This window comes from Nannospalax galili, unplaced genomic scaffold, assembly GCF_000622305.1.
Source record: "Nannospalax galili isolate Female #2095 unplaced genomic scaffold, S.galili_v1.0 scaffold54, whole genome shotgun sequence".
NCBI classification, from domain to species: Eukaryota; Metazoa; Chordata; class Mammalia; order Rodentia; family Spalacidae; genus Nannospalax; species Nannospalax galili.
The window spans coordinates 4,315,375-4,331,593 of record NW_008341028.1 but is presented as its reverse complement, the minus strand read 5'-3'; the positions used below and the strand labels follow the sequence as shown (position 1 = coordinate 4,331,593).

Genomic DNA, 16,219 nt, shown 5'->3' with positions numbered 1-16,219 from the left:
TTAAGTCATAAATTAGTAACCTCAATTTCCTCATGTCAAACTGGTTTTGAGAAAAGAAGATCCTGGAGTTTTTTTTTTTTTTTTAACTTTTAAGGCTACAAAAAGAGATTTTGGTTTACATAGAAACCTATAACTATGAGAATGCAAGCCAAAAATATGGAGAAATTCTATAATAACTATATATGATTTGGTGGCCTGGATTTGTCTAATTATCATGAAGACTCAAGGAAATATATTTTTGCTGAATACTTCAATCAACACATATATCTTCATTTAGAATGGAAAATACAAAGATTTTTGTGCAATGGGCAAATCACTTTGAAATATAGACAAAACAGAATAATTTCATGTGGTATAGGAAAATTCTTTGGAATCACTGTAGAGATGTAAGAATGGTCCCGGGTAAATCTGTTATCAGAATGGGTATACCAAGACTTCTAAGAGCTAAGGCAAAGTTTTCAGAAAGGACCTTTCATTTGAAATGCAGCCTCAGAAATGCAATGACACATGTGCTGTTTAGTTTTTGTTAACTTCCTAAACTAGAGTCACCTGGGATGAGAGAGCCTCAACTAGAGAATTTTCTCCATTACACTGGGCTGTGAGCATGTCTGTGGGACATTTTTTTGTTTGCTAGTTGATGAAGGAGGGCCCAATCAACTGTGAGTGGTGTCTGCCCTGGACAGGTAGGCCTGGGCTGTGTAAGCGAAGTAGCTGAGCAGGCCAGGGGAAGCAAGTCAGTAAGCAGCGCTCCTCCATGGACTCTACTTCAGTTTCTGTCTCCAGGTTCCTGCTTGAGATCCTGCCCTGCCCTCTCTTGATGATGGACAGTAACCTGTGGGCTGAAATAAACCCTTTCCCAAATTGGTTTTGGTCGGTGTTTTATCACAGCAGCAGAGAAACCGAACTATAAGAACATGTTAGGGCAGGGATCTGCTTCTGTAAAGGGGCAGAGAGTAAATATTTAGGCCTTTTGGCCAACACAGTTTTTATTAGTATTACTCCTCTCTGCTATCATTGAGTATGAAAGCTCCCACAGCAAACATAAGTGAACAGGCATGGCTAGACTTCAGTAAGTCATTCTTTAGACATCCTGAAATTTTGTTTTCTTATCATATTGTGTTTTAAAAAGTTGTTTTGGGTGGGCATGATGGCACACTCCTATAATCCCAATATCTGGGGGACTAGGGCAGAATGATCATGAGTTTGAGGACTACTCAGGCTAAATAGTGAGGTTCTGTCTCCAAAAAGCTTTTTCTCAATTACTTTAAAACATAAACAAATCTAATTGTAGTGTTTAGACATTATAAAAATAGACAGCAGTGTGTCAATACCTGATTTAGAGAGTGTACTTCTGATCAGAAAATTGAGAGGAATGAAGAGAGAGAGATGGCACACACAGAACTGTCTGGATTCCCTTTCAGTTGGTGAAAACACACGACCACTTAGGCAACAGCAGGCCCGAATCCCAAGTTACCTGGGGAGTTCTGAGGTGAAGAACAGGGGGAACAGCGAGGAGAAAAGCTATACCCAGGGTGGAAGGAAGCCTGCAGGGGTACATAGGACATAATCTCTTCTTCAACGAGACTGCAAGATTAAAAAGAGAAAAATTAGTTTTCAGTCCCTTGAGAAAGTATTCACAGATTGTGTAAGAGCAGTCAGAGTTCCCATTTACAGATTCTGTTTTTTTTTTAAAGCCTTTATTATTCCTACAACAAAGTCTTCAAGAGCTTCACATAACTCTTGATGCTCTAGTTGTCCAAATAAAGACAAGAATGGGTGACAAGTACTGTCCATTAAGGCTGGAGACCCTTCATTTTTACCTACTAGAGTATTAGAATCTTCTAGAACAAATGACAAATATTTGATTCTCATCCCTTTCAGGGTGGTCCAGAACCTTTTCCTATACCCCACCCATCAAGTTCCACTGCATCTTTTTGAGAATTATTTCAGGCACTTTCAGGTACAATACCTTACCTCAGCAAAATGACTAGATCTGCATCACAGGACAACTTCTCAAGCCCATGATTGCCCTCTGTCCGAATGTAATGGATTTTCTCCCTGGAGTAATGTTGGAAAGATGAGAATTACATATCAGTACAAAGGCTAAAAGAAAAACCATTTTAGATTTCTTTTTAATTCACTCTTGCGAAATGGCTAAACAGCATTACCTAACATCTGGTGCATTTTACAGTACTCAGAACTCAGCTTGTGGGTTTGTAGATGCTTTACAGGGGATGGCTTTTTCTGAAGCTCAGACAGATACAAAAGTTGAAGAGCACAGCAAAGTCAGAGCCTGATAAAGGCAAGAGGGCAGCCAGGCTGGGGGAACTGTGGAAAGGCTACTTTTGGTCTCAAAACACCATTGTAAGGCACAGAAGACAAAGTATGGGATGTTGCTCAGGAAATCTTGTGCCTGATGGAAAGTTTATAATGCCAATTGGGTACAAAGGGCACCCATTGTTGGGGACCCCTGTTGTGTAAAGTAGCATTCTCTCCATGTCCGGATAGCCCATGGGCTCGGCTTCATATGCAGAGACTCCTTTTATCAGCAGGGTGCCTTCCCAGCATCTTCCTGACTCACCTTTGAAGTAGCCGTCACAGAAACATGGCCTCCGGCTCTGAAACTGCCAGGTTTTCCTGTGTGATTTTCAGGCAGTCTGAAGGCAATGTCTGGCAGCCTGGCAGAAGCCCACCACCACATGTAAATGGGGCATCCTGAAACCTATCCACTAAGGCTTTTGCCACTGCCCCCACAGTATAAATGTCCTGGTTTCCCCTAATTAATCGGAGCTGAATCACTAAGACCTGGAGCCGAGCTGAGTCACTGAATAAAGGAGCTGTACTGAGCTGAGTTCTGTGTCTTACTGCCTACGATCCAGTTTTCCCGGAGAGAGCTGTCTCTTCATAAACCACGACTCACGGAGACCCTGCTTTCGCCTTTTCTCGCACCTCCCCTCGTGACCTGGTGGCCAAGGGATCTCAAATTTAGAGGGAGTGCACCATGGAAATTGAAACGGAACCCGACCGGGCAGCTGACAGCGGTCCTAGAGCCGCCAGCTCCGGCAATACGGAGACCCACAGCAACGCGGTGGGGGACACGCGCACACCCCAGTGGCGGAGAGCCAGGGACCCAAACAGCAGACGTGGCCCGCGGGACCCACCGCACTCCAGCGATGTGTGGGAGACCGGCGCCACGCCCAGCAGCTGGCGCTCCACGAAACCCGCATGCCCATAACCCATGATTCAGAGCAAACAAGGATATTCAGGATTAGTCAAAGCACAGGCCTCAGCTTATCTCAGTTTAGTTACAGATGACCTATCCTGACTTCCAAACCTAATATGGAAAGTTAGTTCAAGGAACTCTCTGGGCAAGTATTATTTCTTTTGATTAAATTAACTTTGAAAATTCGTTTCCTGCTCTTACCAAAACCACCTGCAATAATTACATATATACTTGCTTCAAATGAGTTAATGTTTGCCTTTCCCAGCATAAGTCTTGGGGAAACTTGGGGACTGATTTTATTTTTATAATACTTAGATTTTTAAATTTAAATTTTTATATAAGCTGAGGCTCGAGTAATTAAAAGAACAAATACAAAGAGATCTCATATATCTTCACTCTGTTTACCCCAGTAGCACTGTAGGGAATGCGGCTGATACAACATTGCTCTCTGTTGGATTGTGAATCCACATCTGCATAACTTGTGTATATTCTGGCAAAAATATAATCAACTTGACTTTTTGGCAAAAAGTGCAGAAATCTTTGTGGGCTCTACAGATATGTAAAATGTAACTGAACAGAGAACTTGGGATCAACCTTGGTAGAAGTGAAATACCACTTGAGTAAATGCTGTTCCCAGAGCCTGGGGGAGGTTCACTGTAGCTCCTCTAACTGGAGTTTGGAAAAGGAAGCAGACTGGGCTACCCAGCCCAGCCGTAGTTACAAGTACCAGCTTACGTTTCCACCTGCTTCTCCTTCCTCCTACATCCCCAAGGTTTACCCTCCAAATCCAGACTTTACTTCAGTCTTACTGTTTGGAAGACACTGTTGGACCTTTTCCTCTGATACACCAACTTCAGCCAATGGCTCTCAAATTTATGTGAACTCTACATAAAACCTCCTGGGCAGGTTACACTGTTGCCTCAAGGGACCCAAATCTATTTAAGCTGCTTTCTTCTTTCTTGTTGAAAGTACTGATTTGAGGAGAGATGAATCAGGACTTAGAGATAAGCATGCTATTAGCCCCTGAGCTTTCTGACTTCATCTCCCTCTCCACCTGGTATCTTGTTGTCAACCTGCTGAATGAATCCATTGTTTCTTTAGCTGCTCGAAGTTATAAACCAGCAGATTCATATGTGGAGGAAGAGTCTAAAATAGGCTTTATCAGATCCTTTAAACCTTTTTAAAAAAGATGTATTTAGTTTATGTATATGAGTGTTTTGCCCACATGGATATAAATTTACCACATGTGTGCCTGGTGCCTTAGGAAGCCGGAAAGTTTCTCAGATCCCCCTGTAACTGGAGTTATAGATAGCTGTTAGCAGCTAGCTACCCTGTCAGTGCTGGGAACTGAACCCAGGTACTCTTCAAGAGCAGCAAGTACTCTTAACCACTGAGCCATCTTTCCAGCCTCTTCATTAGATTTTTGTATTTATTTATTTATTTGTATTTTATGTGTATCAGTGTTATGTCTGCAAGTGTGTAAGTGCATCCATATCATGCAGTGCCTGCAGAGGACAGAAGAAGGCATCAAATATCCTGGAACTGAAGTTATGGATGGCTGTTAGCTGCCATGGGGGTGCTGGGATTCAAACCCGGGTCTTTTGCAAGAAAAACCAGTGCTGTTAACCACTGAGCTCTCTCTCCAGCCCCTATTTATTTTTGAGACAGGGTCTCCTTGGTAGCCCCAGCTTGTCTGGAACTCACTATGGAGACTAGGCTGGCTTCCATCTTAGAGAGATCTGCGTGCCTCTGCCTCTGCCTCTGAGTGTTAGGATTAAAGGTGTCTAGCTTCTTCACCATATTCTTAAGGAAGTCAATAAGCTTAAAAAGGTCAGGAATTCTACATTAGAAATTTTCCAAGGTTCTTGTAATACCAACATGCCTGATAGTTGAATGGATTAAGAAACAAAATCCATCTTTTTTGTTGCCTACAGGTATGAATCTTGACTTCAAGGATAGGTGCCATCTTAGAGTGAAAGGATGAAAAATGTATTCCAAGCGAATGGGAACAAAAAACAAGCAGGCATTGCATCCTAATAGCTGAGAAAATAGAGTTTAAGCTAAAATTACTCAGAAAAGATAAAGAAGGACAGTTCATTCTGACCAAGGGAACAATTAACTAGGGAAACAAGAATCCTAAACTTACACGTACCATACTTTGGTACAGCAAATTTCATAAAATCATACTACTGAACTTCAGGACACAGACTAACCCCGTCCTAATAATAGCAAGTGACTTTAATACCCTATTTTCTCCAATGGACAGGTCATCTGGACAAAAAGTAAACAGAGACACATCAGAATTAATTGATGTCATATGTCAACCTAGATCTAACAGACACCTACAGACTTCCACCTAAGCGTTAAAGTATATACATTCTACTTAGCAGCACATGGAAGTTTCTCTAAATAAGAGCACACATTGGCACAGAAACAAAATTTAACAAATATAAAGAAACAAATAATTCCATACATCCCATATAACTATAGTAAATTAAAGCTTAAAATCAACAGCAAAAGGATCTCTAGTAATTACACAAAATCATGGAGATTAAGCAACACTCTACTGAATGATGAATGAGTCAAAGAAATCAAGAGGGAATGAGAAAGATCCCTGTAACTTAATGAAAATGAAAACACAATACAACAAAGCCTTTTGTACAGATTAAAAGCAGCCCTAAGAGGGAAATTTATAGCTCTAAAGAGTCTCCATTAAAAATATCAAAGAGGGCCGGGCGTGGTGGCACTCTCCTTTAATCCCAGCACTCAGGAGGCAGAGGCAGGCAGATCTCTGTGAGTTCAAGGCCAGCCTGGTCTACAGAGTGAATTCCAGGACAGCTGGGGCTACAGGGAGACCCTGTCTCAAAAAGACCAAAAAAGAAAAAAAAAATATATCAAAGAGGGGTCGGAGAGATGGCTCAGTGGCTAGGAGGACTGGCTATTCCTGCAGAGGACCCAGGTATGGGTCCCAGGACCCACACTGCATCTAACAATAATCAATAACTCAAGTTTTAGGGGAATCAATGCCCTTTTCTGGCCTATGTGGGAATTGCATGCACATGGTGCACTTACATACACGCAGGCAAAACACTCATACACATAGAATAAAAATTAATTTTTTTTGCTCTTTTTGAGACAGGGTCTCCCTGTAGCCCCAGCTGTCCTGGAACTCACTATGTAGACCAGGCTGGCCTTGAACTCACAGAGATCCACCTGCCTCTGCCTCCCGAGGGCTGGGATTAAAGGTGTGTACCACCATGCCCAGCTAAAAATTAATATTTTTTAAATTAGAAAGAGTACAAATAAATGACTGAATGGTACAAGTCAAGAACCTGGAAAAACAGGAACAAAACCAAACCAAATTCTTTACAGGGGAAAAATCAGACAAGAAATTAACTAAATAGGAACAAAGCACACGAAACAAAGAATCAGTCAATCTAAACCTGTTTGTTTAACAAGGTTGACAAACCCTTAGCCTAATTATTCAAAAGAAATGCAGACCCAAATCACCAGAGTCACAGAAGAATAGAGAAACATTACAGTAGACACCAATGAATCCAGAACATTATAGGGAAATATTTTAATAACATACTTTATTAATTTAGAAAACCTAAAAGAAATGGATGAGTTTCCAGTTTCAGCTGATCCACCAAATTTAAACAAAGAGACCCATAACAAATAAGGATATTGAAACAGTAATACAAAATCTTCTGACTAATAAAAGCCCAGGTCCAGATGGAGTCACAGCAGAATTCTACCAGATTTTCAAAGAAGAACTATAACCAATACTTTGGAACCACAGGGAGCACTTCCAAACTCGAACTCCTTCTACAAAGCCAATGTTACTCTAATCCCCAAACCAGGTAAAGAGAGAGCAAAACGAGACTGTAGGCCGAGATCCCTGATCACCATAGATGTAAAAATTCTCAATAAAATATTTGCAAAACACATACAGGTCTCTAACAAAAAGATCATCCATCATAATTAAGTTGACTTTATTCCAGAGACACAGGATGGTTCAATATACTTAAATCAATTAATGTAGTAAATTATATCGATGAACTTAAAGACAAAAATTTCATGATCATTTCAATAGATGTAGAAAATGCCTTTGATGAAATCCAACAAGGCTTCAGGATGAAAGTCCTAGAGAAAATAGGACTAGAGGGAACATAGTTCAACGTGAAAAAGATATAGATGACAAACCCACAGCCAACATCATTCTAAAAGGAGAAAAACTCGAAGCAATTCCATTAAAATCAGGAAGAAGATACAGCTGTCAGCTATATGCACTCCTTACACTTTTAAATATACACTTTATTTTATTTATTTATTTATTATTTTTTATTTCACGTGTAGGAGTGTATTGTCTGCATGTATGTGAGTGCACCCGTGTCGTGCAATGCCGAGATATATACTTTCTATAAGTATCCGTATACTTATAGAAAAAGGAACTCAAATTGTCTCTATTTGTAGATTATATGGCATCATAAATAGCAGATCCCCAAAGTTCCACCCCAAAACTCGTGGAAATGATAAAGACTTTTAGCAAAGTAGCATGATACAAAGTCAACTTACAAAATGAGTAGTTTTTCTATATACCAATTAACAAGAAGCTGAGAAGAGATCATTGAAAAGCTCATTCACAGTAGCCTCAAGAATATATCTAGAAATAAACCCAACCAAGGAGGCGAAAGACTTTCTATTATTTACCTTTCTGTTGCTGTGATAAAAAACCATAACCAAAACAACTTGGTGAAGGAACAGTTTATTTTGGCTTATGGTTCCAGAGGGATGAGTTCACCATGTTAGGGAAACATGGCAGGGAGCAGTAGACATGGTTACTGGAGCAGAGGCTGAGAGCTCACACCAACAGAAAACATGAAGCAGAGAGAGCCATCTGAAAATGGGGTGAGGCTACGAACTCCCCAAGCCCACCTCCAGCGACACACTCCCTCTAGCAAGGTGTCACCAGAAAATTCCATGACCTCCCAGATAGCGCCACCAACTGGGGAGAAACTAAATATTTGAAGCTCTGAGGGATATTTTTCATTCAAACCACATTTGAGTCCTTGGCGCCTATAGGCTCAGGCCCGTATCATCATGCAAAATGCATTCAGTCCAACTTCAAAAGTTCCTATAGTTTTTAACAGTCTCAACACCCACCATTCAAAATCCCAAAGTCTCTTCTTATTAAGGCAATCTTTTAACTTAGCATAATTTATTACAGCCATTTGATATTTGACAAAGATGCCAAAAGAACACACTGGAGAAAGACAGCATCTTCAACAGATGGTGCTGGGGAAACTGGATGTCCACATGTAGATGAATGAAATTAGACACATCTATCCCTCTGTGCAAAAATCAATTCCAAATGGATCAAAGACCTCAACATGAATCTGAAACACTGAAGCTCTTAGAAGAAAACACAGATGGCTCCCTATAAGATATAAGTGTAGGAATGGATTTTCTAATTCAGACCTCATTCATTTGGGAATTATGGTCAACAATTGACAAATGGGACTTCATTAAACTAAAAATTTCTGTACAGCAAAGAAAATAATCAATTGAAAGAAGAGGAAGCTCACAAAGAGGGAGCGATGTTTGCCAGTCATGCAGCCAATAAAAGATTAATATCCAGAATATACAAAGAATACAGAAAACAAAGAATCAAGAAAACGAATGGAAAAATGGGTGGTAGATCTGAACAGAGAATTCTCAAAATAATAAATAAAATGGGGGCTGGAGAGATGGTTCAGCGGTTAAGAGCACTGGCTGCTTTTGCAGAAAACCGGGGTTTGAATCCCAGCACCCACATGATGACTAACAACTGTCCATAGTTCCAGTTCCAGGGGATCCAACACTCTTTTCTGACCTCTGCGAGCAGAGGGTGCATTACATACAAGCAGACAATACACTCATACACATAAAATAAAAATAATAAAACATTTAAAAAAAGAAATAAGAAAATGGCTAAGAAATCTCTTTAAGACTATCCTTAGCACTGAAGGAAATGAAAATTAAAAGTACTTCAGCATTTCATCTTACCCCAGACATACTGGCTAAGATCAAGAAAACAATTGACAACAAATGCTGGTAAGGAAGCCGGGAAAGAAGAGCACTAATTCACTGTTGGTGGGCTTGCACACTAGTTCAGCTACGATGGAAATCAGTGTGGAGGATTCTTAAAAAGATAAAAGTAGATATGACCCAGCTATACCACTCCTTGGCAAATACCCAAAGGACTTGCTATCCTATTATACAGACACTTGTTCAGCCAAGCCGTTGCTGCTCTTTTCAAACAGAGAGGAAATGGAAAAAAACTAATGCCTGTCAACTGATGAACAGATAATGAACATGTAGGATAAATACACACGGGAGTTGTATTCAACTAAAGTAAAACGAAATCATGAAGTCTGCAGGTAAATGAACAGAGGTAGAAAACATAATGCTGAATAAAGCAACTCAAACCCAGAAAGACAAATGCCACGTGTTCTATCATATTTTTGGATTCCCTGCTCTGACTCCTTAGGTATTAACATACAGGCAGAAATAACCACAGAAGCTAGGAGAGTAGAAAGACACCATGAGGAAGGGAGGGAGAAGGCGCCTTAGAAAGTGGAACAGTAGGACACAGTGATTTCAAGGGAGAAATGGGAAAAATAGGGGTGCAAGATTTAACTAGAAAGGGGGAGGGTAATAGAGAGGGAGAGAGAGGGAAAGATAAGTCAAGGATGTTTGAAAAAACCAGTGCCAAGCAAAAGAAACCTCCCGCTGGGCGTGGTGGCGCATGCCTTTAATCCCAGCACTCGGGAGGCAGAGGCAGGCCGATTTCTGTGAGTTCGAGGCCAGCCTGGTCTGCTTAGCAATTTCCAGGCCAGCTGGGGCTACAGGGAGACCCTGTCAAAAAAAAACCCAACAAGAAACCTCCCTTGAGTTGTTAGGTTAGTCAAAGAGTCTCCCAGAACAATGCAGGCTGTTCCCATCGGCCTTGGTTTCTTCCCAGAATTGAGACCCTGGTGCTAAAGACATCACACAGTTCGGACACAGAACATGGAGAAATCGAGCTGTAACTGACTTGGAAGTCTCCCTGAAGATTAGCTCCTACAATATAGGAAGGTGTTATGTGGGCTACCTAGAGGGAAAAAAATAGTCCTACCCAACTGTAAAGCCTATGAATCACAACAATAACTGGGCCAGCAAAATGTCTCTATTGATATAATATTGGCACTTTCATCTTGAGGGCAAACAACAGCTGTCTAATTGGAATTAAGACCCACTTTATAGGAGGGAATCTATTCCTGGTTTTGTAAATATAGTCAAATACCTGTGGCTGGAGAGGTCATAGATCCCAGAAGATAACTTACTATTGCTACTTTCCTAAACCAATATAATTTCTTCTATATTCAGAGTACTTATGTCCACAGGTAAGTAGAGTTTTCACCACTCATCAAGGAAGCTTTCTTTTTGCAACAGATGGAGAATATTCCACAACTGGTCAAAATATAGAGAATATGAGACTGTGGGGTGCCCAGTCCCAACTGATACACTTAAAATGCAAACCCCTATGCTGAAGACTCAAGGAACATCACTCAAGGGTGGGGAGGAGAGTTAGAGCAAGAGGTCCAGGATGCCTGCTGCTGGATTGTGTCTTCTAGATGTGACAGGGAAGCTGCACCCATTATCATCAACATCTAACATCTTGCCTAATCAAGACCTGAAAAATTACCATATAGGCTGCCATGCTAATGTGTATGGTGGAAATCTCACACGATCCCACCTCTGGATGAAGAGATGCAGGCAATCAATGGATGGATGGATGGAGAGAGAGAGAGAGAGAGAGAGAGAGAGAGAGAGAGAGAGAGAGAATCAGTATTCCCCAACCAAGAGCTCTGTGATAAATTATCCAATCCCAAGTGGTCATCCCTAAACATATGTAAATAAAGGTACCACCCAATGGACTCTGTAGATTATACATACTATATATGTGTGTGCATGTGTATGTGTGTGTGTGTATGTGTAACAATAATAATCAAAGAAATTATCTCAAAATTGAGAGGGAATGTGTGTGTGTGAGGTAACATGGCAAGACCTGGACAGGGAGATGGAGGGATGGTAATGATGTAAGTACAATATTCATGAATGATTGTCTCTTTAAAAAATGACTCTCCTATACACTATTATTTAAGTAGTTAGAACACATAATACTTTGTGTTTGCTTGTTTAGGTTTAAATATTGTCATTTAATAATTTATCATTAAAATTATATTTGAAAACTCATTTAATCTGGATGGCATTTTATATACAAATTTTAATGAAAACTATTTTATTCCTGTTCCTTTTTTCAAATCAGTGGAAATCATTTCTGCACCATATAAATTCTCTGTAACCTGAAAGTATTACCATCTGTATGAAATTTTACAGAACACTAGACCCTTCATTTTGAGGACTCAAATTATAATCTAAATTCAGGAATGAAATGCATCACAAGTTTCTGTTCACGCTCCACATGGTTGTTTACCAACCTGTAAAAAGAATTGGAAAGACCAAGTGTTCTGGGGCAAGAGATGAACTTACCTGAGTGTGTGGTTTCTTGCTAAGCTTGGCTGACGTTCTTGTAGCATCTCAAAAATGTTCGGCTGGCGAAGAAATGCCACAATTTTGTCATTATACGCTGAAATAAAAGAAGTGCAGAATAGTGGTTGAGCTAATGATTCTAAAATGCTCACAGGATACTAGGAAGATGTAGAAATATGAAGTTCTCATAAAAAGAGCTCTTGCATAAAAATATTATTATCTTCAGAGATAAGACTAAAAGTGAATCAAGTCTAAGTCAATCATCTTTAGTATGCCAGGAACTATCCAGAGTGTTTATCTCTGTGTGGACAGTAGGAGATTAGAACATCTGACTGGAGTTCTCTAGTCCTTGTAGGTTTTCTTAATCCTTTTGTCAAAGTGATGGCAAATGACTCTTGAATTCAGAGAAATCCTTTTACTGCCTATGGCTATGCATTGATTTCCCTGTCCTAGTGATGGATATTGTCAATATTTAGACTTCTCATCATATTTTCCTTAATATAGGTACTTTGAGAAGTAGTTGAGGTTGGGAATGATGACTGTGCAAGCTTTCCCCCACATATACATGGAAAGAGAGAATAAATTTTAAAACTACATATAGTTTACTCAGTTTTCAGCTGCACAACTCTCCTGGCAAGATACCCTCATTGGTGCAATAATGGCATAAATGTTATTGGGGTAATCAACCACTTTCTGATTGGATTTAAGGCCTGCTCTACATGAGAGAACACATTCCTCGTACTGTAAACCTGACCAGTAGCTAGGCAGTCATAGACCTGACAGGAGAACCCACTGTTGTTATTTTGATAAATGGACATAGTATTAAAATGCCTTCTAAATACTTATCTTTATGCTCATAAATTAGTGAAGCTCACAGCCCTCATCAGAGAAGCCTCTTTTTGCAGAGGACAGTGGTTATGCAGAGGCTCACAACTGGTCAAAGTACAGAGAGTAAGTGACTGTGGAGTGCTCAGTCTTAACATCAGTAACACTCTCTCTACCAGGGGCTCGGGAAACATCACAAAAGGTGAAGCATAAAGATTTTAAGAGCCAGAGGTTCAGAAAGACTGGAGGAAACAGCATCTTACGGACATGACAGGGCCATTGCACTCATGAAGTCACAGCAGTTGTAGTTGCCTCCACAAGACCTGCACAGTATCAGTCCAGTCAACATTTCAGCATCGATGGGGCAGGGTGTTATAAGGCCCCATCCTTGAGGAGTTACAGGCAGTTGATGGCTACTATGGGAGGGAGAGTGAGTTTTCTTCAATGGCATGTCCCTTGGTAGGGTGCACATTCTCCAGTGCATGACCCTAAGCCCATGCACACATATGTACACAGCATTAATTGGACTCAGTGAATAAACAAAAAAAAAAGAAGCTGACATCAAGTTGGGATGTAGTGGGGAGCAGGGGTCCAGGAGGAGCTGGGGGCGGGGAGTGGGAGGTAGATACGATCAAAATACTTTGCATACATGTATGAAATTCTCAAAGAATAAAAATATTCCACTAAAAAAAAGTCTAGAGAGATGGCTCAGTGGTTAAGAGCACTGGCTGCTCTTCCAGAGGACCCAAGTTTGGGTTCCAGCACCCATGTCAGGTGGCTCACAACTGCTTGTAACTACAGCTGCAGGGGAATTCAATGATGTCTTCTGGCTGCTGAGGGCATCTGCACATATATGGAGTATGCACGTGTACACGCACACACACATAAACATACACATAAAAAATAAAAAAATAAGTCTTAAAAATCTACATATACCTGGATCTGGTGGCACAGGCCTGTAATCCTAGCTATTCAGAAGGCTGAGGCAGGAGGATCACTATGACTCAAGGCTTACCTGGGCTACAGAATAAGTTAAAGTCAGCAACTAATCTCAATTTTTTTTAAAGTCTGGGATTGGGGCTGGAGAGATGGCCCAGCGGTTTAGAGCACTGACTGCTCTTGCAGAGGACCCGGGTTCGATTCTCAGCACCCACATGGCGGCTACGAACCATCCTTAGCTCCAGTTCCAGGGGAATCCGAAGCCCTCTTCTGACCTCCGTGGCATTGCACGACATGGGTGCACTCACATACATGCAGGCAATACACTCATACACATAAAATAAAAATAATAAAATATTTAAAAAGTCTGGGGTTGTAGCTTAATATTAGGGTATTTGCCTAGCATGTCACATTGGACCTCACTCCCACATCGAATCCTTGGTATAACAATAATAAACAAATAAACACCAAAGCAGTGCAAAACCCTGCATAAAGATAGAAGAAAATGAAACAGTTGTTTCGTTTAAACCACGCTTTTCTGGATTTAATCAACAATCACTGAACAGAGGAAATAAGAAGGATCATGAAGATTAAGAGGAAATAAGGAGAGATGGAAGTATGGAGGGAGGGAGGGAGGGAGGGAGGGAAGGGCAGAGGGGGTGATGGGAGTAAAGGGTGTGCAGTAAGTGTTATAAAAGACGATAGCCCAGTCGTGGTGGCACTGGACTTTAACACCAGTGCTTCGGAGGCAGAGACAGACAGATCTCTATGAGTTCAAGGCCAGCCTGGTCTATATAATAATTTCCAGGCTAGTCAGAGTTATACAGTGAGACCCTGTCTCAATAAATTAAATAAAAAAAAAACAAATAAATGTATTTTTTTAAAGAAGAAAAAGAAAATCCAGGCCTTTGAACTAAAGGCTGATCATAAGGAAAGCAATGCTCAGTAGTGGGTAGCCAGGGGCCCTGAAACACAGGATACATACCCAATGGCAATGACTCATGTTGATGCTGGCTTCGAATAGCAGCTACCAGACTGTGTCCTGGCCTGGCCAGTAAAGATGCTCCTCTGTTTCTAGAGACTTCTGAGGCCTAATTTTAAACAAAAGTATAAAATTAGAAATCTGTCATCTGTTTCAGAATCTTTTAATACCATTTTTTCAACATGAGGGTTAAAAGATCTTGGCATCACCTAAAGTTTCAGTTCCTTAAAGAAAACTAAGTGAATTTTAAAAATTGAGTAAGTAGAGTAGTTGGTGTGTGTTATATTATGCTTTTTAAGAAAGTGATTGGTGGGCTGGAGAGATGGCTTGGCAGTTAAGAGCACTGACTGCACTTGCAGAGGACCCAGGTTCTATTCCCAGCACCTACACGGTGGGTAATGACCATCCTTAACTCCAGGGGATCCAACACCATCTTCCGACTTTCGTGGGCATTGCACGACATGGGTGCACTTACACACATGCAGGCAATATACTCATACACATAAAAATAATAAAATATTAAAAAATTAAAAAAGGAGAAAGTGATTGGACCAAATGACCTGGATATTAATCATTGTGCTGCACAGACTATGAATCTGTTCATATCAGAAATATTAGAGAAATAAATTCTAGATTAACATTATTAGAAAGGTACACTTATAATCTTCCTTTTAGAGAGGTAGTTTTGAACTTCATTAGTGAATGTGGAGTGTACCCGCTTCTTATATAGTCTTGACTACACTCAAATGGCATTTTTCAGTGTCTATTATTCCAACTGCTGTTCTGGTTTCTCTCCACACTGTATCTTGTATTCTCATAAACTTCGCAAGGTGTGCCCTATGACATCTAATTTACCAATAGAAAAATTTAAAGTTTCAAAAAAGCAACTTTACTTCAAATTTCAATTGTGGGAAAGAGAACCAAGTTTCTAATACTTGACTATAAAGTGCTTAATTATCCTAACTACCCTGCTACCATCCTGCATCCAGTATCTTGGTTTTAGTTGGTAATTTTGACAAGATCCCCTAGGATAAATAGGTTGCTTGACTATTCATATTTATACTTATTAACTGAAACATAAGTCAAATTTAAAAATTAATAAATTCCCTAAGTTCTAAAGCATGATAATTTTTAAAATCATGATTCCTTTTATAATTTCTTCTTTAAGACCTTAAAGCTCAGCATGGTGGTCCATGCCTGTAATCTTAGCACTCAGAGGCTAAAACAGGGAATCAGTCCAGCTCCCAATCAACTGAGGCTACAGAGCAAGACCCTGTCTCAAAACACAAAACAAACAGGAAAAAGAGACCAAGGCAGTATGGATTTTTCACTTTGGAGCATATTTACCAAATGTATGAGATATAGTGTAATATTTGAGAAAGTATGATAAAATGAACCTTAATATACATATATTTTAATTTTAATAACTACATGATTAGAAGAAGCATTTCAGTACAGCTTTAACATATTCAGTAACACATTCCACAGAAAGAGTACATCTCTTTCACAAGTGCCTAAGTTTCTAGGTTCACAGTTGAATTAATACAGTTATACAATATTGAACTCAGTATAAGCCCTGTAAGACATAAAAGTGAATGAGTTTTTTAACCTTTAAAAAAGATCTCCATTTCATTTTAGAATATATTGTTCCTTGCAGAAAGACTCATTGTTTT

General features: G+C 40.1%; 1 protein-coding gene across 7 annotated transcripts in view; it reads right to left on the bottom strand.

Annotated features, from left to right (window-relative positions):
- Hecw1 (HECT, C2 and WW domain containing E3 ubiquitin protein ligase 1) overlaps positions 1–16,219 on the bottom strand; it is a 492,247-nt gene that overhangs the window by 50,397 nt on the left and 425,631 nt on the right. For all 7 annotated transcript variants that reach the window (XM_008836284.1, XM_008836287.1, XM_008836281.3 and 4 more), the window contains 4 exons: positions 14,550–14,655; positions 11,801–11,897; positions 1,975–2,058; positions 1,475–1,584 (listed from right to left, as the gene is read on the bottom strand). In XM_008836284.1, coding sequence (XP_008834506.1) covers positions 1,475–1,584; positions 1,975–2,058; positions 11,801–11,897; positions 14,550–14,655 — 397 coding nt within the window. The remainder of the gene's footprint in view (positions 1–1,474; positions 1,585–1,974; positions 2,059–11,800; positions 11,898–14,549; positions 14,656–16,219) is intronic.